General features: G+C 50.5%; 1 protein-coding gene across 8 annotated transcripts in view; it reads left to right on the plus strand.

Annotated features, from left to right (window-relative positions):
- The window catches only part of DCDC2C (doublecortin domain containing 2C), a 91234-nt gene that overhangs the window by 49386 nt on the left and 16456 nt on the right, over nucleotides 1-25392 (plus strand). For 4 of the 8 annotated variants that reach the window (XM_082746346.1, XM_082746348.1, XM_082746350.1 and 1 more), the window contains 4 exons: nucleotides 2062-2188; nucleotides 4062-4162; nucleotides 6702-6770; nucleotides 10479-10520. In XM_082746346.1, the coding sequence (XP_082602472.1) occupies nucleotides 2062-2188; nucleotides 4062-4162; nucleotides 6702-6770; nucleotides 10479-10520 (339 nt within the window). Of the gene's footprint in view, nucleotides 1-2061; nucleotides 2189-4061; nucleotides 4163-6701; nucleotides 6771-8036; nucleotides 8217-10478; nucleotides 10521-25392 lie in introns of those variants that run through there. The other 4 variants (XR_014315790.1, XM_082746347.1, XM_082746352.1 and 1 more) reach the window with 2 other exon arrangements.

Below are 25392 nucleotides of genomic sequence, written 5' to 3' on the forward strand. Positions count from 1 at the left end.
TCTCTGTCCTAGTCTTCTTGTTCTTTTCCTACTTTCCCCACATCTTCTGACTCAGTTCCAGAGATCAGCCGAGATTTCCTGAGCAATTGCTGGGATGACTTCCTCGTCACGAGTCCGTGTTGTGAGGTCCCTGCTTGCTTGGAGCCGGGAAGGCAGAGAACAGGGCCCGTGTTCTGTGATGACATGCAGGTGTTCCAGGAACGTGGCCCCAGGACCCTGGGCTCGGCGTGCGCTGGGATCTGAAAACAGGGAGCAAGGGCGTTGCCGGTGGGGAGGACCTGGACGATGGGCGAAGCCTGAGCAGGGAGGAGGCTGGGCCAGGGCTGGGAAGGTAGGCGGGCTTAGACGCGAGGGTCCCAGCGCCGAGCCGAGGCACCGAACACCTCCCTGAAGTTGTGACGGCTCCACGAGCATCTGAGAGGCGCAGGGGGAGGAGATTCGCGCCGGCGCCGCTCCCTCACTCCCCGGGCAAGTACGTACCGTGCGCTTTCTGCGGCCTCCCGGCTCCAGGCTCTGGGAAGTCATTAGACAAACATCTCTGGCTCCACGGGGCTTCCAGCCTTCTAGTGCTGAGCCGCGAGCCACGACCCTCCTGACCAGTCAAGCACACTTGAGGTTGCTTCAGTGCTGGTCCACGGGACGAAGCGGAGGGAGGCAACGGGGTGCGCGGGCGAGCGTGGCTCAGACTTGGTGAGAAGCTAACCTAGCACGGCTCCAGGTTTCGGCGGTTGTCGTAGAAGTACGGAGCTTCTAGAAACGAGTGCGTTCCCGTCAGGTGCGGTGGTCACGTATGAGATTAAACAGTGAGATCAGTTTATTGAACTGACGCCCGCTCTTATCTGCCATCACGCTGGCTCTGAGTCCTTTGCGTCTTGGGCCACCTTCCAGGACGGTGGGGACCCACTCAGCTCCGTCGTGTCGCCGCGCCTGGGGTCGGGGGGCCGGGGGACCGGGGGGCCGGGGATTGGGCTGTGATGGTCTTGCTTTCCCTGTGCACTTTGCTCTGCCCCATGGTCGCACTGTGTCCTCGTGAGGAGCGTGGGACCCTTCCTGTGTCACTGTCCTTCAGGTATTACTTCCGAGGTAGCAGTGGACACAGGGTGTCTTGTCTTGTCGGGAAATGGTTGCGAGGATCGGGGTCAGCGACGCCTGGAGTCAAGCCGGCTTTCTGAATGCCACCCCCCAGCTGCCCCAACACAAGCGGCACATTCTGTGTTCTCGTTCTACGACCCGGGCTCCAAGATCTTGTTTCCTTACTTGTGGACATGATTGCAGCTTTTAGGAAAGCCCCTTAAAGTAGGTGGAAAGATTTCGCTTGGTTCTTGTATTTGGTCGTGGGACTACCTTATGCTTTCATTTCTGCAAGGACAGCGCAGCCGGTCGTTGGTGCCGTACATATGTTGACGGTACCGGGAGGCGCCGTAGAGAGCGCGGGAGAAATCCCGATTTATATAGTCCTGCCCGCATTCAGTAAAGACAGAGAACAGGGAAGCTGGAAAGGTGGTGTGCGGGGCGGAGCAGGGATGTGCTCAGAATGCGCTCCTTGTCCACTGTGACCCCTTGTGCTCGGTCATTACTGTCTGTAGATTTCTTTCAGGCCATCTGAGTTTCCCTGTGTCTCAATCCAAAACCAACCTGTCTCTGAAAACATGCTGAATAGCCTTTTATCAGAGATGCTCCCCTTGCTCCGGGGTTCCAGGGCAACAGCTTTGTCAGTGTGGAAAACAGCGATTTTATGAGGCTTCTAGGACCTCCTCAGACTCACCTGCCCCCTTCCAAAGCCTCCCCTCATTTTGTCGGGACTTGTGGGGGGATGGGGGCCCCTCCAGGGGGACGACTGGCCTCCCCTTCCTGGGAAGGGCTGTCCTCGCCGTGGGAGGGAGGTGTTTGGCCACTTTGCTGAAGAGAAGTGTAAGGGACGGGGCGTCCAGACCTGGGTGCCAGGAGGGAGCGCACTCCCAGGTGCCCCAGCGAGGCTCGCCTGGTCGTTCTCAAACCAACGGGTAAGACTCAGGGGGCACGGCTGTTCCTCACACTTTTAATTTTTAATTTGTGCCTTAGGAGGACGCCAAAGGAAAAGAACCTCAGAAGTACGACGACATTCCCTGTCAGGGAGACGATTCTGTTTTTTATGCCAAAGAGGGCAAGAAGACAATGCTCGCGGAGCATCTAGCGCGCGGCGGCACAGGTAATGCGAGCTGGGCCGGCTGTGGGCGGGAAAACCGCCGCCGTCTTGAGAATGTGCTTCTCCCGGGGCCGCTGCTCTGCAGACACGGGGCTTGTGACCCACTGAGGCGCTGGACGTGTGACTCTCTGGGTCACGAGTGAGACATTCAGCTCCAGGGGCCGTCTAGTGAGAGGAGAGAAACAGAATCCGGGCGCTGAAGGCAATGGGCTTCCCCACCCCGGAAGCCCTCCGGACCACGCAGGAGTTCTGTCGCCTCCGGGAGCATCTGGGCGCGCTTTCCCCTAAGGATGGGCGACGCAGTAAACAACCTGCAAACTTCTCAGCCTTGGGAGGGAAACGTGAGGCTCAAATCCACCGGAATTGTGCGGGTTTACTTTTTAAGTGTGAGGGAATTTGAAAGAGTGAACTTTGGAGCTGACTTTAAAATGAAATAATTAGAAAAAAATACTTTTTCTGCTCTTGCTTCTATTCTGCGGAGCCCTGGCTGGGAGCCAGCTGCCCCACGTCCCATCGGTGTGTGTCCCAGGGGCGTCGCCGGGGGCTGGTGACACAGAGGCTAGGACCAGGGGAAGGAGGCCAGCGAGCCGGCTTCCTCCTCTCCGTGCGCCAGGGTTCTCTTAGCTTCCGGGACCCCTCGGCCAGTTCCCCGGTGACATCCTGACCTCCCTGCGCGTCTCTCCTGCGCCCCGTCCCCGTTGGGCCTTCCCACCCCGGATGACGGCGCTGTCCAGCTGTGCACCAGGCCCCGGTGTGGACGCTGGGCACTCACAGCGCTCCCGCCTGGTGGCACGGCGGACACAGTGTGCGGCTAGAGCCTGACCGCGGCCAGCATGGGCCGAAGACCAGAGCCTACTGACCCTGTCGTCCGCGTAATAGACTTTAATCAGTGCATGAAAAGTTTCCTTCTTGACAAAGCCTGTACTGCATGGCCGGGCCTGCCCGGCAGGCACCCGACCTTCTCTCGGGGAAGCAGCGTGGTGTGCTGGGGCCCAGGTTCCAGGTACGGCCCTGCCGAGCATGGTCCTGAGCGGGGTCCCGAGCGTGGGGCCCTCCGCACGCTGCTTCTCTACAAACGGGCACGGTAGGACTTTCAGAGACTTGTGTGCGTGTTAAGTATCAAGCAGCAGAGGAGGGCCTGGCACCCTGTGGGGGCCCGACGGACACTGCCCTCGGCCATCTTCTTACCTTCATCCCTTCCGCCGAGGACTGTGTGACGGTCCTTCCGGGGCTGAGGGCTGGGAGGGGCGGGGAAGGACAAGAAGTCGAGTGAGCTGCGGTCACTGAGGCCGTCACGACCGTGGTGACATCCTCTGGGGGCTGAGGGAAGTGGCCGGCCCCGTGCTGTCGCTGAAGTCCTGTCAGGGTGAGGACAAGGCTTTCGAGCACCTGCGGATTCTGTGAGCCTGTGGCACGTGCGGCTGTGGGGCCGGCGAGCTGCTTCTCTGTAGGCTCAGCCGACTGCTTCCCAACGTGCGGTTTTAATACCTCGTCGGTTCAAATGCATTGAGTTCATTTTTTCAAAGGAAGTTCTTGAAGTAACCAAGGTGCATGTCCTCAGACTAGGACTTTGGTGTCGGGCAGGGGGTCACTTTGTGGTGATTTTGGAGTCGGCTGGACACGTGTCTGCCAAGTGTTCGGCGAGTCTCATCTCTGGGACCGAGCCCCGTGGGGGCAGGACGCAGGGACGGCCGTCCGTGCAGACACGAGGCAGAGGCAAGGCCATGGGGGTCCTGTGGTGGGATTCAGGGCTCCGGGGCCAGTGGCCCGCGCACCACGTCGGAAACTCAGTGGTACGGAGCCGCGACCTTGGTTTGGGCCGGAGAATGTGCAGGGGACGTCGGCCTGAACACCTGTTTGTGCTGTTTTCCTCCAGAAGGTGACGTGTACAAAGCCCAGACTCCCCACACGGAAACCCAAGGAGCACCGGAAGTCAGAGAGGACGATGACGTGCAGGTGGAGGCGCCCGCGGACCAGGTGGGTCACGGGGGTCGCACGACCCTGCCGACGGCCGTCCGAGCTGCATCAGCCCCCCTGCCCGCCGTCCCCCCCCCACCATGCTCGCCGGGCCTCTAGCATGTTCTGTGCCCCCCTGGTCAGTTACTGCTCATCTTCCGGGTCCCGCATCACACCTTTTCCTGCCTGCCCCTCCCCCCGGTGGGTTCTTCTGCTTTGGGGACTGTTCTGAGTACTTGTCATGGTCTGTGGCTGCGTCCTTAGGTTTTTTTTTAAAGATTTTATTTATTTGACAGAGAAAGAGAGATCATGAATAGGCAGAGAGGCAGACAGAGAGAGAGGGGAAGCGGGCTCCCTGATGGGCAGAGCCCGATGCGGGGCTCGATCCCGGGACCCTGAGATCAGAACCTGAGCCGAAGTCAGACACTTAACCCACTGAACCACCCAGGTGCCCCTAGAGAGTTTATTTTTTAAGTCATCTCTCCATCTAACATGGGGCTCAAACTTACAGCCTTGAGCTCAAGAATCATGTGCTGTCCCAAGTGAGCCAGCCGGGGGCCCGTTCTCATTCTTCTCGGCAGACCTCCAGTCCTCCACTTGGCACCGAATGCTGGAGGTCTACCCGGGTCAGGTCAGGCCAGTGATCGCTCTACATCTTGAACTCCCCATCACTATGACGGCAGTCTCTCTGCAGATGTGCACACAGACACACACAGGTAGACACACACGCATCTATACACGCTGCGTCCAGACACACACACGTCCAGAGAGACACACCCCAGGAGCTGACACCCCCGCTAGATGTGCTGAGACACTAATTCAGCACAGCGGGAATGCGCGGCTGTCCTTCCACACCGTCCGCACACGCTGCGCGCTCCTGTCTCAGTGGCTGTGTGACACGCGTCCATCCAGTCAGACAAAAAACAAACTCCGAGATGTTCCTGGGACTCACTGCTTCAGCCCTTCTGCACCCAGACCACCAAGTGGTACCTCCTGCGTGTGTCTGGAAGCGCCGGTGCTCTCTGTCTCAGCGCCATCCCTCCGGCCGTGACTACCACCGTCCCCGGCTAGATTACCGTGACCGCTGGCAGGCCGACGACCCCCGCCCCGTGCCCCTCAGTCTCCGCACGTCCTCCCGCAGGACGACCGCCACACGCCCTCCCCTTTGTCCGCAATATTCTTTCTTCATCCCTCATATTTCACGTTGTAGGCACAGCAGAGGAAACGTTCCGTGGTCTCCTGTGTTGGTAAGGCTGTGGCAGCCCATTTAGCTCCCTGAGTCCCTCTTACAAAGCATATCACAGTTGAGGTTTTATACTTAATTGTGTGACTTAATTAATGTTCATCTCCTGTGTGGCTGAGCTTCTCGGGGGCCGCGCTGGTTTACATTTTCCGTCACCGTCCTGGGTCAGGACTGCGGGGCTCCTCATTCTGTGTATTTTGCTGAATAAATGAACGAAGCAAGCATTGGCATCGGCGACCCTTTGAGAGGATGTGCTTGTCATGTTTGTTTCTTGCTGCGGTTGGGGCGGTCCCTACATTACGGTGACTTTTCTGTGTGGACCGCAGGACGGCAGTGCTTATGCAGGCTCTGAGTTTTTGGAACATTTGGACAGCCGAGGTCCAGGCTAGGGGGACCACCTAGACCACACGTCTACACAGCCCTGGACTCGGTCTTGCACCTTCCAGGGTCAGTTGGCAGGAGCTGTGGGGTCTTTAGGTCTCTTCATGGGCACGCGCCGTGGCCGTTTGCTGGGAGAATCTTCCTCCACCCTTGAACTCAGGTGCAGCTTCGTAGCCTTCAGTGATGATACGTGGGCGGCTGTCATGGGCTGCACGTCCAAGCAGAGGCATTGACAGCCACAGTGTCCCTCTGCCTCTGAAGCCATGGGAACGCAAGGAGTTAATGTCTGTTGGTCTGGTGTCCTGGGTGTTGGATGAACAAGGGACCCCCTCGCCAGCCCGCAGTGGACACGGGGTGCGCCTACCCTGATGGGCACAGAAATAGAGTGACGTTGCTCGGAGGGACCCTTTCTTAGCCACAGGACCACGTGGCTTTCCCCTCGTGGAGAGTACCCAGGGCAGCAGTTAAACACAGCTCAATGATTTTTGCTGACAAGTCACAAAACCTGGGACATGATGCCCACGGACGCGAGGTGGCCCGCCGTGTGAGGAGCGGGACCGCCCGGGCTGTGGCGGGCCAGGCTTGAATGTCAGAGAGGTGGGTGCTGACTGGGGTCCCAGTGGCACACGGAGGTCCACAGGCATCTGCTACCCACTGACAAGAGGCATCTGGACGGATGATCCACTCCTGTTTACAGGAAAGGGGCTGCTGGTGTTTTCCCTTAACCATGTCCCCGACAATTTCATTCAATAGGTTAGCGTTTCGTAAGTGGAGCGAAGGTAAAAATGCCGGTCAGGGGGGTCGGAAAACCAGCCACACTTTCAGCTCCGTCCACAGAAGCGGTCCACAGAGCTCTGCTCTCCACCCCCTTTGCTCCTTTCCCGGGATTTGGCGTCGCTCGACTGCCACTACGGCCGCCGTGTGTTTTCTCTCCAGACACCCGCGGAGATAGTCAAGGAAGATGAAGAGACACTTCATAGCGGCCCTGATTTTGAAAGCCACAAGGTGAGCTACTTCCACTCTTACTTTGTATTTGGTGCTGTGGGAGGAAGGCGCGTCCTTATCCTTTTAGCACGTTGGGTGGAGCTCTCGTGGGAGGAAGAGGGAAGCAGAGAGCCCACCGCTTTCCAGGACGCGGCGCAGCGTGGAGGTGGAAACCTCGCGTGTTTCCCAGGCAGGTGGTCCCTTCCATCCGGTCTCTCGGGTGCCAGAGATCATGTGAGTAATTTTAATGGCTCCTCCGCTGGTCCTAATGACCTCTTACTGTGCGTCCAGTCACGGACTGAGAAACTGTTTTCCCAGCAACTTTCAAGGTGTATTTTTAGAGGGAGCGGAACAGCAGCAGGTGTGTCGGTGTGTAGGTGTCCGCGGACGCCACGGACCTTCTGCTTTGGGGGCGCTGGTGTTGTGTAGTAGCTGGTGTGGTCAGGGAAACGGGGACGCGGGGCGCGCGCTCCACGGATGGCAGCACGAGCCCGCCCCGTGGACCCGGGCTGCGTGGTTCTGCGTCTGCTCCGTCCTCCGCCACACGCTGAGCTGTGCCTTCCAAGCAGGAAGCACGCTGCTGGGGTGCATAACCTCTGACATGAGGTGACGAGTCTATCTGAAGTATGTGCTCTGGGAAAACATATCTTTAAATTTTTTATTTGCAGAATATGTGGCAATTCAAGCTAACTAACAGATCCACCTCAGATAGTTATAATTCCCTTTTTTGGGGGGGGGGCAGAAGTGCAGGAGCAGGGGGACGGGCAGAGGCAGAGGCAGAGGCAGAGGCAGAGGCAGAGGGAGAGGGAGAGGGAGAGCCAGGCTCCCCGCTGACCAGGACCCCGAGATCATGACCTGAGCTGAAATCAGGAATGAGACGCTCACCAAACGGAGCCGTCCAGGCACCCCTCTTGTTTTCAACTGTTTGGACCCAGGCAGGAGGTTGTGTGGTAAGTCTGGGGTATCAAGTGTGAGTCTCTTCTAATGCTGAAGCCTCCTGAACTGTAAGGAAACTTGGGGTGCAGCAGCCTTGTGAGCCATTCCTTTTCCACTCGTAAACGTGCTCCGCATTTAGAAACAGAGGGAAGTGGCCCGGAGCGTGGGTGGAAGGGGCTGGGGCTACACGGAGCAGTCGCCGGCTTCCTGCCCACCTGGGGAGGGCGCCTGGGGGGAAGTCTGTCCGGGTTTCTCACCACCCGTGGGGGTTATGATGTAAACCAGACGGTCGCAGGGAATGCGCTTTCAAGCGATTCTCTTCCCCTTCCTCCTGATCTTTGGGTGTGGAAGTGGTTTTCCGCGAAGGCACACGTGACGGGAGGTCTTGGAGACGAGGAGGAAAGAGGACACTTCGTTGCTGTGGTGTCGGAGTGAGCGCGCGTTCTGAGCGTCTGTCCTGGAGCGCCGGGAGCGGTGACACGACAGCTCCTGTCTGCACGGGTTGAGGAACGGAGACGGACACTCTGTGCTCAGGCGTGGAGTAACCTCTGGCCGTATTTCGGCAGGAAGAGGGCACAGGCATCGTGAGGACAGTGACTTTGTGCGGCAGCCAGAGTCCCTGGTGTGGTCTGGCCACTGACGTTTGTCACGGTGCCTTATTGACTCGCTGTGTGAATCTACTGGGGCCTCGGCGAGTTTCCGTGTGTATCAGTGACTTGGCATCCATCAGTAGATTTAATTCGTTAGAGTGAATCAAAGTGTCTTTCTTAGTGCATTATCGGAATAATCGCAACCCCAAGCATCTGGCTTTTAACCTCCTGGTTTTGCCACCTCAGCTTCTGGGGAAAGCCGGTGACACGGAGCAGCGGAGGCCCCACTCTCTCTTGTCTGGACATTGATGACGTGTGGTGGGCAGGGGGGTCTGGGGAGAGCAGCCTGCCCGTTTGCCGAGCGCTTGCTCTGCTGGGCGCTGCGCTCGTCCCTGCTGCGGGGGCCTGCCTCTCCTCACACGCACGCTTCCCCAGGCGTCAGCACCCAGCTTTGTGGCCCCCGAAGCAAGGAGATGGACGAGAACGTCACGTGTCTCCACCCGTAGTTAGGAAGTGGGGGAGCTTGGATTTGGATGTGGTTGTGAGTGAGCGAGGCTCTGTTTCCTCCTGTGTAGTGAAGCCCATGCTAGTTGTGCCTCATTTCTCAGCAGAGCTGGTTCCCGTGCTGGGCTCCATGGTCTGTTCCCAGTGATGGCAGGTGTCGCAGCAGGTGTCGCGCTGCTCACAGCCAGAAGAGCCTCCCTGCTCTGACGTCCACATGGCGCCATCTTTGCTTCCCGCGTGGCCCGAGCAGGACTTCCCTGTGCCTTTTCCTTATTGGCATGAAACGCCTCATGGAGTTGAAGGGTTTTTGCCCTGAAATCTAGCCCATGTTTTTGAGAGATCGGAAAGCGAGCAAGCGTGTTATGTGCACTGTAACAGGTAGTAGTAATAGCAAAGAAACGACATCCAGTGAACGCTTCCTGGGCAAGAGGCCAGTTGTCTCTCCTGCGCCTGCTGTGGATTCCTTGGGTGGGGGTCGAGCGTGAGGCTTGGCGTCACGTGTCCTTCACCGTGTCCGGGACCAAGCCTTGACGCAGTAGGGGTCTCGTGACCATTTGCGATTTGCTCTGAGCTCCTGTGGCTAGGGTGCTTAGACTTAAGTCTGTCATCCTGGGGTAAAATGAAAGTGACCTTGCAAAGCTGTAAGACAGCGTATTATTGTGCACATTATTTTTAAAATACAGATTTCTGTTGTTTGATCATAAGAGTTTCTGTTATCTAATTTTTTTTGTAGTAGAATATGTGTATGTAAAAACACAGCACTGGCCATTTTGACCGTTTTTAGGCGTACCGCTCAGTGGTGTGAAGGCCCCCTGCCGTGGCGTGCGGCCATCGGCGCTGTCTGTGTGCAAGCACCGTATTGTCCTGAGCAGGATCTCGGGGCGCATCGAGCACGGGGGCCTCGTTGCCGCCTCCCCCAGCCCCTCTCTGCGGCTATGAGGAAGGCCGGGGGCGGGAGGAGCTGTGTCGGCGTCAGGGTCAGACGCGGCTCTCTTCCGGCCCAGAGGGTGTGCACAAGGGTTTGTTGGGTCCTGATGCACGTCTCTGGCCCAGACGGGGTGACACCAGGAGAGGAAGCAGAACCAGAGCCAGGCTTTCATCGGACACTTCTTCATCCTCAGGACGCCTTACATACGTCCTTTCTGCAGATGATCTCTGACATGTCGGAAATACTGTCACCTTAAAGTGCGACACCAACATTAACGCATCTGAAGAGCTCAGACAAGTGAACTAATCAAGACGAAGTGTGTACTTGCGAGCCAGGTGTTCACGGCACACTGTTGTCGTTGAGCTGGAGGCTCGAGAACCGCCCGAGGGGAATAGCCCACCAACACACGCATTAGTCACGCAAAGCAGAAACAAGGGAGGCATCGTTGGCGGCTGATGCGCAGTCGATGCTCTGGTGTCGCAGGGGTGGGGAAGCGGGAAGCGGGACCTGCACGCGGGTCTGAAGGCGGCAGCCGAGAATATGGTGTGTCCTGTTCTGCAGCAGGTGCTTACTGAGAAGGGCGTGAGAAGGACTCAGGAGGGGAGGGGTGGAGCCTGACGAACCGGGCGGGGAAAGGGGAGGAGCGAGGCGGGCGGAGCCGGAGAGGAAGCCCTGCAGGGTCTGCACGACAACCAGGAAAGTGAGGGGAGCAGGGTGTGTTCGACACGGTCCTCTTGCACAGAGTTGATTACTGTATTTTTTTAATAATAGGAAAAAGAAGATGAAAGTCCTTGTGAAGACAGCGACAGGAAGGTTTGTATCCACAAATTCTGTAATTCTTGTGTTTTGTGCTCTGAAGCCAGACCTAACAGGGGAATCAGTGGATTCCAAACCCCGCCAGGCGCCTTTTCAGGGATAAGACCTCTACTTCGCCGTCATGCACCGCAGCTCTGCTCCCACAGACAGGAAGCAAACTCCGAGGGAAGGAAACATGGCTAAGACTTTTCGGATAGGCGGGCAGATCCACCCGAAGGGCAGATAGGAAGAAAGCAGGAGGGCCAAGCCTCCCCTCGAGTCGTGTGTTAGGGAGCGCCCTCCAGAAGCCAGCCACCTGCAGGCACCTGCGGGTGCTCACTTGGGCTTTCCGGGAAGCCCTAAAACCTGCATCTTTGGGCCCTGGCCCTTGGGCTGAGGATGGATGTGTCCACGCATGGGGCCACAGAAGGAATGCAGGCTCCCCAGAGCCGTGACACTCGTAGCCCCCCAGGAAGGTGTGGCTCTGTCTGGACGGCTGGCCCCACGTAGCAGGCAGGGACACGTTCATCCCCACGGTCCTGTCTTCCTGGCAGTATCTCTGTCCCTTGCAGAATCAAAGTCTCACTATTGGGGCACCTGGGGAGGGGTGGCTCAGTCCGTTAAACTTCCGACTCTTGATCTCAGCTCAGGTCTTGATCTCAGGTTGTGAGTTCGAACCCCATGCTGGGCTCCGTGCTGGGAGCAGAACCTACTTAAAAAAAAAAAAAAAAAAAAAGGTCTCACTGTTATTTGTTGGATGATTAAGTGACCGTGGTGATTTTTTCAGAGTATGCAAGACTTGATTGACTTATTCCTTAGTGCATGTAGACTCCTCGTGACTCCGTGGAAAACTTGGGCCAGAAATGCTAGTATTTGGGAAGGTTGCCTAATCAAAGCCAGCTGAGAAACCAGCCGGATTTGACATGAGATCAACCTGCAGTAGATGCTCCGTCCACCACTTCCCCCACGGGAACCTCAGGACAACGCTGTAGAGAACCAGAGCTCAGTTTTTTCCTGTGAAGTTTGGTGGTTTATTTATAGCAAAATCAACTTCCAGGATAGAGATAACATGTACGAAATGTACTCGATGTTATGACTTTTATTCATGCTCTCCGAGACAACTGCATTGTAAAAGAATCCTCGTAGCACCTGAGGCGGGGCGCACACATGAGCTACAGTACCATCTACGAATACACATGTCGCGTGCAGATGTGTGCTCAGCCGTGTGGAAGCAGACGCGCCTGTCTCTGGCAGGTGCACACAGCCATGTAGAAGTAGACGCACCTGTCTCTGGCAGATGGGAACAGTTAGGCGGAAACAGACGCACCTGTCTCTGGCAGGTGCACACAGCCACGTAGAGCAGAAGCACCTGCAACATGCTGATGGGCACGTGGCCACATGTGAGCACCGTATTCCTGTCCTAGTTCTCCTGTAAACTTGCGAAGTGCCCCTCAGTAAGTTTACTTCTCTGCACTTCATTAACCCAGTCAACAATTTTTTACTTATTTATAGGTTTACATACCTCAAAAAAACTGATCGAGAAAATGGTTTGCAAGTTCTTGAAAAGTGCAACACATCTGTATTTAAAACCGCATTTGCAGTATTTAAAAAAAGATTCTATTAATTTATTTGACAGAGAGACAGAGATCACAAGTAGACAGAGAGACAGGCAGAGAGAGAGGGAAACAGGCTCCCTGCTGAGCAGAGAGCCCGACGCGGGGCTCGATCCCAGGACCCTGAGACCATGACCTGAGCTGAAGGCAGAGGCTTCACCCACTGAGCCACCCAGGCGCCCCTGTTTGCAGTATTTTAATGAAGTGTTTTTCAGTTGGAAATGAGACACTTGGCCGTTCCCACTTGTATCTCTCTCATTAAAATCAGTGTCATCAATTTTCTTATCTTGAATTCCATCCCCTGGAGTGCTCAGCAGCCAGCTCGTCTGCACTTTGCTGGGAAGGCAACCGTGGGTGTTCGGGGAGATGTCCCCTGCGCTCAGACAACATTCTCTCAGACTTTGGTGTCCAGTAACTCTTTGGAAAATAGATGGCTGGTTTGACGTATGTGCTCCTTGCTCTCAGTCTGACTGTGCTGGTAAAGAGGATGTGTGAGGAGGGCAAACTTCGGACACCCGTAAGCTGTGTCTGGGTGCCATTTCCTGCCCTGAGCCTCAGGGTCCTTATGTGCAAAACTGGGATAACTTCCAACCTGTCAAGTCTGTGTAAAGATTAGGAATAGCCATGAAGTGTCCTCTCCAGTGGGTGAGGAGTAAGTTATCGGGGTATTTATTCTCCCCTCTTACTGAGATTCCTACCGGAGGTTAAAGCCTTTAGAAGGAGGCATTCTGTTTTATTTACATTTTCACTTTTCTTTCTTTAAAAAAAAATTTTTTTTTTGAGACACAGAGAGAAAGATTGAGAGAGAGAGAAGGGGGAAGAAAAGAGGAAGAGCAAGATTCTCAAGCAGACTTTACAACTAGTGTGAAGTCCCACCCAGGGCTGATCCCACAGCTCTGAGATCATGACCTGAGCTGAAATCAAGAGCCAGACATTGAACTGACTGAGCCACTGAGTGCTCCTATATTTTCATTTTTCTTAACATCAGGGGCACACAGTGCCTTACTCACTCACTGCTGGCATTAATTATTTTGAAAAATTGAATTTTCTTCTATGATATCCCATGTTTAAAAATCAAGGCTACTTTATCAAATTATAAAAATAATGTTTGTTATAGATTTATTAATACAATAAAAATGGTAAAAACACCGAATTCTTCTACTTAGAATCTATTTCCACTTTTGTGTGTATTTTTAAGGGCTATTTTCCATTAACTTTTTTATATCATGTCTTAAAGGGATCATGACTTTGCTGATAATAAAAAAATATTTAATTAATACTATGAATCTATATTTAGGGTATTTTCAGTATATTAGGGTTTTTCTTAGTATACTTCAAATGTTGAATTTACTTATTAAAAATAGATTTGAACATTTTTGATAAGAGATGTCACTCACATTAAGAAAAACCTCAAACAACCAAAGACAACATATGAATTGTGCTTATGTGGGCTTCCTCTAGAGCGATGTTACAGGTTGCCTTTTGAGTATTGTCTGTTTTGAAACTTGGATCTCATGCCAGAATCAAAAAAGACAATTTCATTTCTCTTTTACTGGAATAAATGTTCCATTTGATTTCTCGTTTGGTATCTTTGCTATTGGGGTGAAAACTTGAGAGGCTTAAGAAAACAGAAGGAATAATTTACCCGGTGATACATTTAAAAATGCAAAACAAAACAAACCATGAAACCAGATGTTGAATTATTCCATCCTGCATTAGACTGATAGTAAGTCTCTGAAAGTCACCAAAGAACATTGGGAATGCTGTACGGGTGCAATTTGGAGGCTTTGTTTAGGTCTTGCATTTTAGGGTATCACTCGGACATACGGGTCCCCTATATTTAGAGGCATTGAGACAGGTCGCTATAGTGACAAGTTCCAGGTGCGGAATGTGTAAGAGGATGAAATGATGACTGTAACATTTTTTTCCTCAAGAGCTTCAAATATCAAGCATAAAGTGATTAATAGTAAGTGTGTAATAACAAGTAAGATTTTGAGCATATGTACTCATCGATTTATAAAATGGTCTCTCATCTTTTTGAGGGAAATTCTGTGTGTTTCATGACCATGTGATGTGTGATGAGATCGAGCCAGGGTCCCTCCGAATGGGTGGTCATGGCCACTGTAACCAACATCTCAGAACTGTTGAGCTTTCTGTGTTTAGTGCCATCAGTGTGACAGAAAAATAGCAAATTGTCTGCCTTTGAAGCATTTATATTGTAGCCCATTGGAAAACAAGAAAACAAGCGATGTTAATAGTGTGGGCAGTGAGAAGAAGTGGAACCCAGGCGTGGGGAAGCGGTTGCAGATGGTCAGAGGACGCTTGTCTGTACAGGTGTGAGCTCTTCTGTGGGGGGCTGATGCTGTGTCCCCCTGCAGCAGAGGGCTGGCCCCAGCTTTTTCTGAACGAATGCTGTATTATGTGGCACTGATTCTCATACTTAACCTTTGAGATTATGTTTCTGGCCTGGTTTTCAGTCTCTCCCCAATGCCAAACTTCATCTGGTTCAGCGGTCACCTCTTCCAACACATGTCTGAATCACCCGTCTGGTCATAGTGTTCTCTACTTTTAGCGACTGTGCTGGCTATTGTAGTACGTCATTTCCTCAACTGTCCCCAGTTATTTTGTGTGTGCTTTCAGGTTTTCAATAACTCCCCATTCCCTGCCTTCTGTTCATTTTTCTCTAATGAAGAGTCAGCCCCTTGGGTAGGAGTGTATATTCTGCTCAGAGCCTCCCTTCCTTACCCACCAAGGAACACTGCTTGTTCAAAAAATTCCTCACCAAACAGTCCTGGGAATTTTAGGATGAGAATTTGGCAGGAGAGAGAGGTTTGGCCTTCTTCTAGCTTCTAGTCTTCAGTGTTTATGTTGTTGAAAAGTAGGAAATTTCAAACGACAATATGAATTTGGGTGAAGTCATAAGAAAATTAAAAAAACAAAATAGAATGAAACAGTGGTAATTTTGGTCCCATAATTATAGAACAAGAGTTAGGTATCATTGATACATGTGAGCTTATTTTCTTAAAAAATAGAGTTGTGTTCTATTTAGTTTTCTGGTTTTCTTGTCATTTTGACTCCACCCCAAATGCTACTGTGCTTAGACATACTTGAGAATCAAGTCTCACAAGACAGGAGGTTTGGAAAGAAACGGGCAACTTTCCCTTGCAAGTTCCCCCACTCTTTGTGGTCACTGAGGCTGGAAACAGTGGTCCTCATGCCCGACAAGATCAGATAAGAAAAGTGGGTACTTGATACATCACTAGCTATAAAATGAGTGACAAAACAGTGAGACCTTTTAAAAAATAATCAAAGTAATGGTTTATATCACCTGACATAAATCACAGTTAAATGATTTAATGAATTTAATACATGCTAAGCTCAGAGCATGAGGCATCTTCCTTTGCGTGTAGCTACCGCTGGACACACTGTGTAAGCATCTTGTTTCGGTAAATGGGGGTGTGAACCTGGAACCGTGATTCGCTCTCGTATGCTCCATCAGTCCATCAGGAGAGGGTTTTCATTTAATTAACATTGTCAGAGATGCCAATAAAACCAGGGAGTTTTTGATCTAGCATTGTCTCTGACTCAGGGTTTTTTTGTGACAAAATGAAAACGGCATTGATTCTTTCATTGATTTTTGAAATTCATTGCCTGCCCAGTATCTTAACCATTTTTTTCCCTTTTTATTATCTTGATACCATTCTGTCACTACTGCTAAGTATTTTATTGCTTCTTTGAGAGATGAGGTTCATATCGATCAACACTGAAGTCGCAAAAGCTAAGTGTAAGTCATCAATAATGCTAAGTGGGGTATGGTGAATTAACTATTAAGTAATGAAATTTTTAGAGAATTACATGGCTCTAGAAAAATAAGGCTTGGCTTCCTCTATGCATAGGAGATGCATTTGGATTTAAACAAAAAAAGAAATTTGCACTTTAAAACAGTGGAGATGATTCATCTTCAACTATATTTCACTAATAAAACGTAGTGTATTGAATATGTGTTTTATAATAGGATGAACCATGAGGGGGCTCCATTGAAACACTTCTGCTGAGTTCGTGCAATTTTAGAAATCCTGGGTAGGGACCTGGAGGGCGAGGTGGAAGGCTTCGTTCCGTCTGGAGAAGCAGCACGTGAGCGAGAATCGGTGTCATAGGAAGAGTAAGCCCGGGCTCTATAGCTAACAGCGGCGTATCGTTCACTCGAGAGCAGATCTTACCTGTTCTGGCCATATGTATGTGCAAAGCAGGTGTCTGTGTGAGACAGGCGTGCTCATGACCTCGTCTGCAGTCCCTGCTGCACAGGGACACTCCTTAAACACCACGACATCTTGCCAACTGAATACATGGTTCTTACTTGTCCGCCGTACCTCAGGGCAGCTAGGAAGAGACCAGCAGGTGCAGGCCGGCTCTTTCTATTGCCTTCTGTCTGGGAAGCGTCCACACTTGGCTCCCGCTCCCTGCGGAGCCTGCCCGTCCCTGACCCTCTCCAAGCCGTGTGAGCAGCAGGCAGACTTCCTTCCAGCAGCTGCCTCCGGGGTGGGACTGCCCCCGGCTCCCTCTGCTCCCGGCTGGTCCCGGTGTGTCTCGGGTGTGTCTGCTACCCTTGTCTTCCCTTGTCGCTGTGCAGGGAGAAAGGAAGGCTGGAGATGCTCAGGTCGGCGCACAGCTTGTCCTGAGCCTGTGCTGGGCTGCTCACGTGGTCGTCTGTTTGCTCATTCAGCAGCTGTCTACATTGCTCTCTGTTACAGAAAATCGATTACTAGCAGAGGGACAAAACTCTTCTTTGGACCCATCTGCTAGGACATAGACAAGAACAGCACCAGGATTTTGCTGCGAGCAAACTCTTAATTAAAGGCATCAGCAGAGGAACCTCCTGTGGGCTGAGAGCAGAGTCGTATAGAACTTATAATGCATAAGCAGCAGAAGCAGGACCCAAGAGAGGGTCTTTCTGCATTCCGAGAGGTGGTCCCCTCTGTGGTGAGCTCCAGAATGGGGGCCACAAGGCCCATTTCTGTTTTCCGTGGGTGGTCCTTTTCCCACACTGCTCCTGGCCTCAGGCAGGCAGGGCTTTTGTTTTTGTTTTTTAGACTTATTTACTTATTTCAGAGAGAGAGAGAGAGTTGGGGGAGGTCAGAGGGAGGGGGAGAGAAGCAGACTCCCCACTGAGTGTGGAACCTGGTGTGGGGCTCAGTCCCGCAACACATGACGTCAGCCGAAACTGAGTCAGACGCTCACCCGACAGCGCCACCCAGACATTAAAATATCACCCACAGGCACACGAACATCACAGGCACACAAACATCGCAGCCACAAAAGGAAAGCGTTTTATTCACATTTACTTGGTTTTCCATGTGAGTTATACAAATGCTGCCTATACCTTTTAAAATGTATGAATTATTCTTAATTATGAGAATATACATGGTCAATTTAGAACATTTTGTATGTTGCCAAGCAGTCTGGACTTTAGGTTTGAGTAGCACAGGGCCATAAATATAATTTTTGGACACAGAGAGTAGCATTTTAAATTCTCATTTCTGGGAAAGTTTAATGAGAGGCCTTTACTGGCTGTCTACACCACACTCCGGGAAGGTACTTTTAGGTGAATTTATTACTTAGTTACCCCAACTAATAGCCATATTTTGGAGGAAAAATATCTTCTCCCATGAGTAGATGAGAGAAAAGAAAATCAAAAAGAGGAGGAGAAAGAGAGCCGGAAGGCTCGCGGGCCCTTTGAACGGACAACGAGGTTGCTCAGCTGCCTTCTCTCTCGATTCCTCGTTCTCTTCTATGAACCTGGACACCTTTCCCCGAGAGAAAGCAGAGAAGTAGTCAGGACCTGTAGCCTGTAGCCGTCTGTGAAGCCACGTGGTATCGAGTCAAGCTAAAGCGTGCTTTTCATTCGTCTTCGGGACCGACGGAGGAGGACCCTCCCTCGGCAGAGCAAAAGAACTTCTATGAATAAAATTCGTATTTTTGCTTGGAGATAGAATGAGTCTAGGGAAAATAGTTCTTTTTTTTTGAACTTGTGATAAGTCAAAAAACAAGTTTATACCTCACATTGAAATGTCTTAATGCAGTTCACAAATCGGTAAAGGTCACGAGCGCAGCGTGCATGTGAATTTCAGCAAACTGTACAGCTCTTTGGGGTGGAGTGAAAGGCTCCTCCACACCCCTCCGTTCCATCCTCAGAATCCGAAGACTGAGCGACCTTCAACCTACTTCGTCACTGTTGTCCAAACGTGTGTCACAAGGCCTGCACACTTGCCACTGACTGACAGCCTCATCAGGATACCGGGTCTGTGGGATCGTAAAAGTGTGAGCCGGTGTGTCTGGGGGCTCAGTTGGTCCATCTCCTGGCTCTTGACTTCAGCTCAGGTCATGATCTCAGTATATGTGCTGCCGAAGCGAGCACAGGTCATGATCTCAGGGTGGTGGGACTGAGCCCCGTGTGGGGCTCTGTGCTCAGCGGGGGTCTGCTTGAGGTTCTCTCTCCCTCTGCCCTTCCCTGTGCTCGTGTGTGCACGTGTGCTCTCTCTCTCTCAAATAAATAAATCTTAAAAAAAAGTCTGTGCCAGAAGCACCCCTAGAAATGACTCTTCTCCGGCCCTTTCATGTTACTGAAACGTCGTCTCCTTCTCTCAATACTGTGATTTTGGAGATTTTCCTATTGCAACAGAAGTGCCTGAACCCAGTTCCAGATACCCAGTAGCCTCTGCGCTCGGAGCCCGTGGAGCTGCACAAGTCTCTGTGCTGGGTACAGAGACAGGAAAGTGTGGACCTTGCCATCAGAGCACGAGCGGCTGCTGTCCTGGGTCCTGCGGAAAGGCTGCAGCCCGTGGGGACGAAGTGTGCTTTGGCTCCTTGCGGGTTTGTTTGCTTTTCCTCAAGCCCTCGAATGCTTGGAGGGCTCAGTGGCGTCTTTTGGAGACCGTGATCTGGTCCAGATCTTCATCTATCTATTCTAGGACCGAGTTTTCTTCTCTTTTCCAGCCCATGTGTTTCTAAAAGTACATGATGGTGGCCCTTCCACAGCTCCTGGTATTTTTCTGGAACTCTGGGATGAGAGTCAGATATGGTGCCTCTGGGTGCCAGCGAGGCAGAGGGTGGCCGTTTCGGCCTGGAGAGACTCCTAGGACGGCCTCTTGCTCAGCGTCCCTTTTAGTCAGCCTGCGGCTTCAAGCCGCAGAGGAAGAGACCCCCCTCGCTCCCTATGAGCCCAGTCTCCATCCTCCTCCAGAATTTCCTCTTTCTGCCACTCACGAGGGCTGCCGTGCCTGTAAGTTCTGTCTGCCTTGTCAATGTTGTTTGACGTTTGTCCTGCTCCCCCGTAAGCAGAGGTGCCTGCTTTGAGACGTTGTCCTGGTCGTCCAGCAGGTGGCTCCGATGGTGGCCTCCAGCATGGCCATCGAGCGGGTGTACCCGGCTGTCTTCACGTGTTCCTTGTCATTTGCTTTGTGCATAGTCCCATGTGAAGAGGGTTGCCGTTGCTGTCGGTGTCAGCTGTGCCGCATGTGTCGGTGTCTGGCCTCCCTGCTGCCTCTCCCGTAGCTGCGCCCCTGTGGTGGGTGGACTCAGCAAACATTTCTCATCTGCTGCCCCATCCTTCACTTGGTCGCGACACTGCGTGTCAATCTCTTGGTCACAAACTCCTGCATTCCGTAGCATGACACTCTCTAGTCCCAACAGCCTGTTGACTTCTCTCTGTTGACCGACCCCCAAGCAGAGACCTCACTTTCTGTCATTCTGGTTCTCTCTGTTGCTTCCCTCATGGGGAGTTTACCCAGATGGCTGGAATTACTTGAGTCGTGTTGACCTTCCCTTCTGATCCCCCTTCTGTGTCCAAATGTCATTTCTGTCCTTTGTCTTTAACGGCAGCTTGCACGACCGCACGTCGTCCGGACGCTCACAGCACATAGGACCTTGTGATGTTTATGAACCTCTGCATTTCCACTTAGGTGTCTCCTCAAATAAGACGTGTCTGTGGTACCACTTGGTTCCTCCTCGTCTCGATTGTGGCACCTTTGCTCTTTCCTAAAAAGGCGCCAAATGGTGCCAACTTTCCAATGTTCCCAGCTCTGAGTCTTCCCTCCGGCCCCGTGCCTCAGTACTCGTTGGTGTCGGTCAACCCCTCGTGTCATACCCTCTCCTGACTCTACGTCTGCACATGTTTTTCTCCTTTTGCTATGTCCCTGCTCTTTCCAATCCTTCATGGTCCCTACCTAAGTCTGACCACTTCTGTGAAACCATCATTGGCCCTCCAAACTTTGGCAGTGTTTTTTAAAAAGACTTTATTTATTTATCTAACAGAGAGAGATCACAAGTAGGCAGAGGCATGCAGAGAGAGAGGAGGAAGCAAGTGAGCCCCCCAATGAGGGGCTGAATCCCAGAACCCTGAGATCATGACCTGAGCCGGAAGCAGAGGCTTAACCCCCTGAGACAGGCACCCCGGCGGGTTTTGAGACTCTGCACAACCTACTCCATGACCATGAGGTCATTATAGATGGTTATTAACACTGCGTTTCATAGATTTGTCATTTGCTGCTTAAGGGGCATGCATTTCCCATTTGCTAATTAGTCCCTCAGTATAACCATGTATTTCTTCATTGTAAAGACCACAACTTCTGTTCCCTGCTGCCGTTAGCAGTGACCTGCAGAGCCCAGGGTGCATAGCACGTACTCAAAAGGTAATTGGTGATTGGCTACATTTGAGATTTTCAGGAAACAGACATTTATTTTTTAAAATTTTTTATTATATTATGTTAGTTACCATACCGTACATCATTAGTTTCTGATGCACTGTTCCATGATTCATTGTTTACATGTAACACCCAATGCTCCCTGCAATCCGTGCCTCCTTGATACCCACCACCGGGCTCACCCCCCCACCCCACCCCCTGAAACCCTCTGTTAGTTTCTCAGAGTCCACAGTCTCTCATGGTTTATCTCCTCCTCCCATTTGTCCCAATTCAGTTTTCCCTTTCTTCTCCTAATGTCCTCCATGCTATTCCTTATGCTCCACAAGTAAGTGAAACCATATGATAATTCACTCTTTCTGCTTGACTTATTTCACTCAGCAGAATCTCCTCCAGTCCTGTCCATGTTGATACAAAAGTTGGGTATTCATCCTTTCTGATGGAGGCATAATACTCCATAGTGTATATGGACCACATCTTCCTTATCCATTTGTCCGTTCAAGGTCATCTTGGCTCTTCCCACAGTTTGGTGACTGTGGCCATTGCTGTTATGAACATTGGGGTACTGATGGCCCTTCTTTTCACCACATCTGTATCTTTGGGGTAAATACCCAGCAGTGTGATGGCAGAGTCATAGGGAAGGTCCATTTTTAATTTCTTGAAGAATCTCCACACTGTTTTCCAGAGTGGCTGCACCAACTTGCATTCCCACCAACAGTGGAAGAGGGTTCCCCTTTCTCCACATCCTCTCCAACACACGTTGTTTCCTGTCTTGTCAATTTGGGCCATTCTAACTGGTGTAAGGTGATATCTCAATGTGGTTTTAATTTGAATCTCCCTGACGGCTAATGTTGATGAACATTTTCTCATGTGTCTGATAGCCATTTGTATGTCCATACAAATGGAAACAAACATTTAAAATGAGAATCAAAATTTGTTTTCTGTCTCTGCAGCTGAAATTTCCCTTTATTTAGAGAGGAGCGTTCCCCCTTTTTCTCCTTTGTGCCTTATTTACTGAGGAGCTACTTTCTGTTCTGTTGTGTGTTGCCCCTAATTTTGTTTTGTGGCTTCTAATAAAAACAAACAAACAAAACTCATCCTTAAGGATGACAGCAAATCCACAAAGGAAAAGCTTAGCAGGAGCAGACACATTTTAAAGAAACATTTTCTTATCTTGCTTGCACTTGATTTTTCCAAGAGGTCATGGTACTTACATTATCATAAATATTAACTGAAATCCTGCCATTTTCCTAGTGAATAATTTTAAAAAAATTTCTCATGTTCCTCCCACCCACCTCCCTCTAATAACCATCTGCTTGTTCTCTGCAGTTAAGGGTTTGTTTCTTGGTTTGTCTTTTTTCCCCTTTGTTCCCATTTTGTTTCTTAAATTCGACATATGAGTGAAATCATATGGTATTTGTCTTATTCTGACTTATTTCACTGAGCATGATGCTCTAGGTTTATCCATGCCATTGCAAACTATAAGATTTCATTATTTTTTATGGCTTAGTATTCATTGTATTTATACCGCTTCTTTATCCATTTATCAATCAACAGACACAGGCTGTTTCCATGATTTGGCTACTGTAAATAATGCTGCAGTAAACATAGGGGTTCATGTATCTCTTCGAATTAGTGTTTTTGTATTTTGGGTAAATACCAGCCCTGCGATTACTGGATCAGAGGGTAGTTCTCTCTTTTTTAACTGTTGAGGACCCACCCTACTGTTTCCCAGGGTGGCTGCCTCAGTTTCCATTCCCACCAACAGCACATGATGGTTCCTTTTTCTCCACATCCTCGCCAACACCTTTTGTTTCTTGTGTTTTTGATGCTAGCCATGCTGACAGGTGCGAGATGCTATCTCATCGTGGTTCTGATCTGCATTCCCTTGACGATCAGGGATGTTGGGCAACTAGTTGTGTGTCTGTTAGCCGTTTGTATGTCTTCTTTGGAGAAATGTCTGTTCATGTTTTCTGCCCATTTTTAGTTGGATTATTTGGGGTTTTTTGAGTGTTGAGTTGTATATGTTCTTCATATGTTTTGGATACTAACCCTTGATCAGATATGTCATTCAGTAGGTTGCGTTTTGGTTTTGTTAATCGTTTCCCTCAGAAAGTCGTTACTCCGATGCAGTCCCACGAGGTTACGTTTGCTTCTGTTTCCCTTGCCTCAGGAGGCATGGCTAGGAAGAACGCTGTTACGGCTGATCTCAAAAAATTATTGCCTGTGCTCTCTTCTAGGATTTGTATGGTTTCAGGTCTTACATCTAGGTCCTTTGTCCATTTTGAGTATATTTTTGTGTGTGGAGTAAGAAAGTGGTCCAGTCTCATTATTTCACATGTTGCTGACCAGTTTTCCCAACACCATGTGTTGAAGGGACGGTCCTTGTCCCATTGTGTAGTATTGCTTCCTTTGCTGAGGATTAATTAACCACATAATTGTGGTTGATTTCTGGGCTTTCTAGTCACCCCTTGATCTATCTATGTGTCCATTTCTGTGCCAGCATCATGTTGTCTTGATGACTACAGCTATGTAATTTTTATCTGAGAGAGGGGAGGGGCGAAGGGACATAAGGGAGAGTTTTCTAAGCAGACTCAGTGCGGAGCACAGAGCCCAATGTGCGGCTCGATCTCACGACCCTGAGAGCACGACCCAAGCTGAAACCAAGAATTGGATGCTCAACCGACTGCACACTCAATCACTCCCTACAGCTTTGTAATATGACTTGAAGTCTGGAATTGGGAGGTCTGCAGCTTTGCTTTTCCTTTCCAAGGTTGTTTTAGCTATTTGGGGTCTTTTGAGGCTCTATACAAATTTCAGTATTGTTTGTTCCAGTCCTGTGCAAAATCCTGCTATTGTTTCAATAGGGATTAGGTTAGATGTGTAGATAACTTTGGGTACTACAGACATCTTAACCATATTTGTTCTTCCAGTGCACGAGGACGGAGAGTCTTCCCATTGTTTTTGTCTCATCTTCCGTTTCTCTCATCAGTGTTGTGTAGTTCTCAGAGTACGGGTCTTTCCTGTCGGTGGTTAGGGTTATTCCTAGATATTTTATTGTTTTTGGTGCATTTCTAATTGATACTGTTTTCTTAATTTCTCTTTCTGCTGCTTCATTGCAAGTGCATGGAACACAATCGATTTCTGTAGTTTGATTTTTGTGTCCCGTGACCTCACATTTTTTAGAAATATTTTCTTATCTCATTTATATTTGATTGTTCCAAGAGGTCATGGTTTTTACATACCAAAATCCTGTCATTTTCCCAGTAAATAGTTTTGATATCAAAAGTAGGCATTTTATTTAAAAGATCTCATTGCCTTTATCCCGTAGAAAAGGAGGAACACATACATGATGTGTAAGGGAGTTTTGTTATGACAGATGTTTAAAAAGGCGTCTTAACCTGATTTCAGAGTGCGTCTGCTTGGACTGTCCTTACGACTTCAGGGTGTTTCCAGTGAGATTTTCATGGTGTTATTTTCTACCCCCATTCTGGCCTCTTGGGGAGTTGTAATGTAGATTTAGGAAAATCTACCTTCTATTGAATTATTAGTGACATTTTCTTTCTAGGTCGGTTTGGAATAGATTGGTTTCCGATTCAAAACTTGGAAATATAAAGTGAGGTGGGGATGAAAGGAATCACTGACATGCGTCAAGTTAACATTTTTCCTTATTAATAATACGGATAACTGAAAATCAAGGAAATACCCCAATAACCTTACCTAAGTGAAACGTCCCTACTCTGAGCCCATGGGGTCCAGGGCAGAGCTGATGCAAACAATACACATTTTCCTCTTTCTGTTTTTCTCCCTGGGAGGCGTTTTGGGTGAGGGAGGGTGCAGTCACGGGAGGGGAAACCGCTGGGATCAAGTCACGGGAGGAGTAGGCAGCAAAGAAACAGCTGGGATCACAGTGAGGCAGGGCCTTGGGGAGTGGCCAGGTAAGCCCTGCTGGTGACCGTGCAACCTGGCAGAGAATGAGAGTCGCCCTCACTTCCGTGAAATGTTGTAGAAAGCATTTATGACAGTTTAAAGGAAGTGACTAGATTTTTACAAATAAGTTTTTAAGTGTTTGATCTCAGAGACTGTATAAGGCCTTACCGATTGCTTACCACAGGCTTTCCACGATGCTGCAGGCCAAATCGAACAGTTTTGGTGAGAACAGTGATAAAATGCAAATAGAGAAATACCTCATTTGTGTCTCATTTTTAAGCAATGCTGAGTTTTGCAGAAGCGATTTTGCATACAAGTGATGCCTCTGAAGATAAAGCCACAATTTCTTCATTTTGAAAATCCCGTCTCCTGATGAAATCAGTCGTCCTCCTGCACACAGCAAATCTCTTTGCTGTGTTGTTTGCTCTTTTCAGAGAGGATTGAGGTCCCAGGCTTCTGTCTCACTGCCAAGTGGCTTCCGCTTGCTGTGTCTTCTGGGTTCTCCCGGGAACTCTGTGCAGTTTGTCCTGCCGCTTCTCACGGTGGGACGAGGAGTGCCTCCTGCTGCTGTCGGCGTCTCGCTCCTGAGGGACTCACCGGACTCACCGGTGGGAGGCAGAGGGACGCTCTGAGCACAGTTGCTCTGAGGGG

The sequence above is a fragment of the Mustela nivalis genome (assembly GCF_964662115.1).
Source record: "Mustela nivalis genome assembly, chromosome: 8".
In the NCBI taxonomy this organism is placed as follows: Eukaryota; Metazoa; Chordata; class Mammalia; order Carnivora; family Mustelidae; genus Mustela; species Mustela nivalis.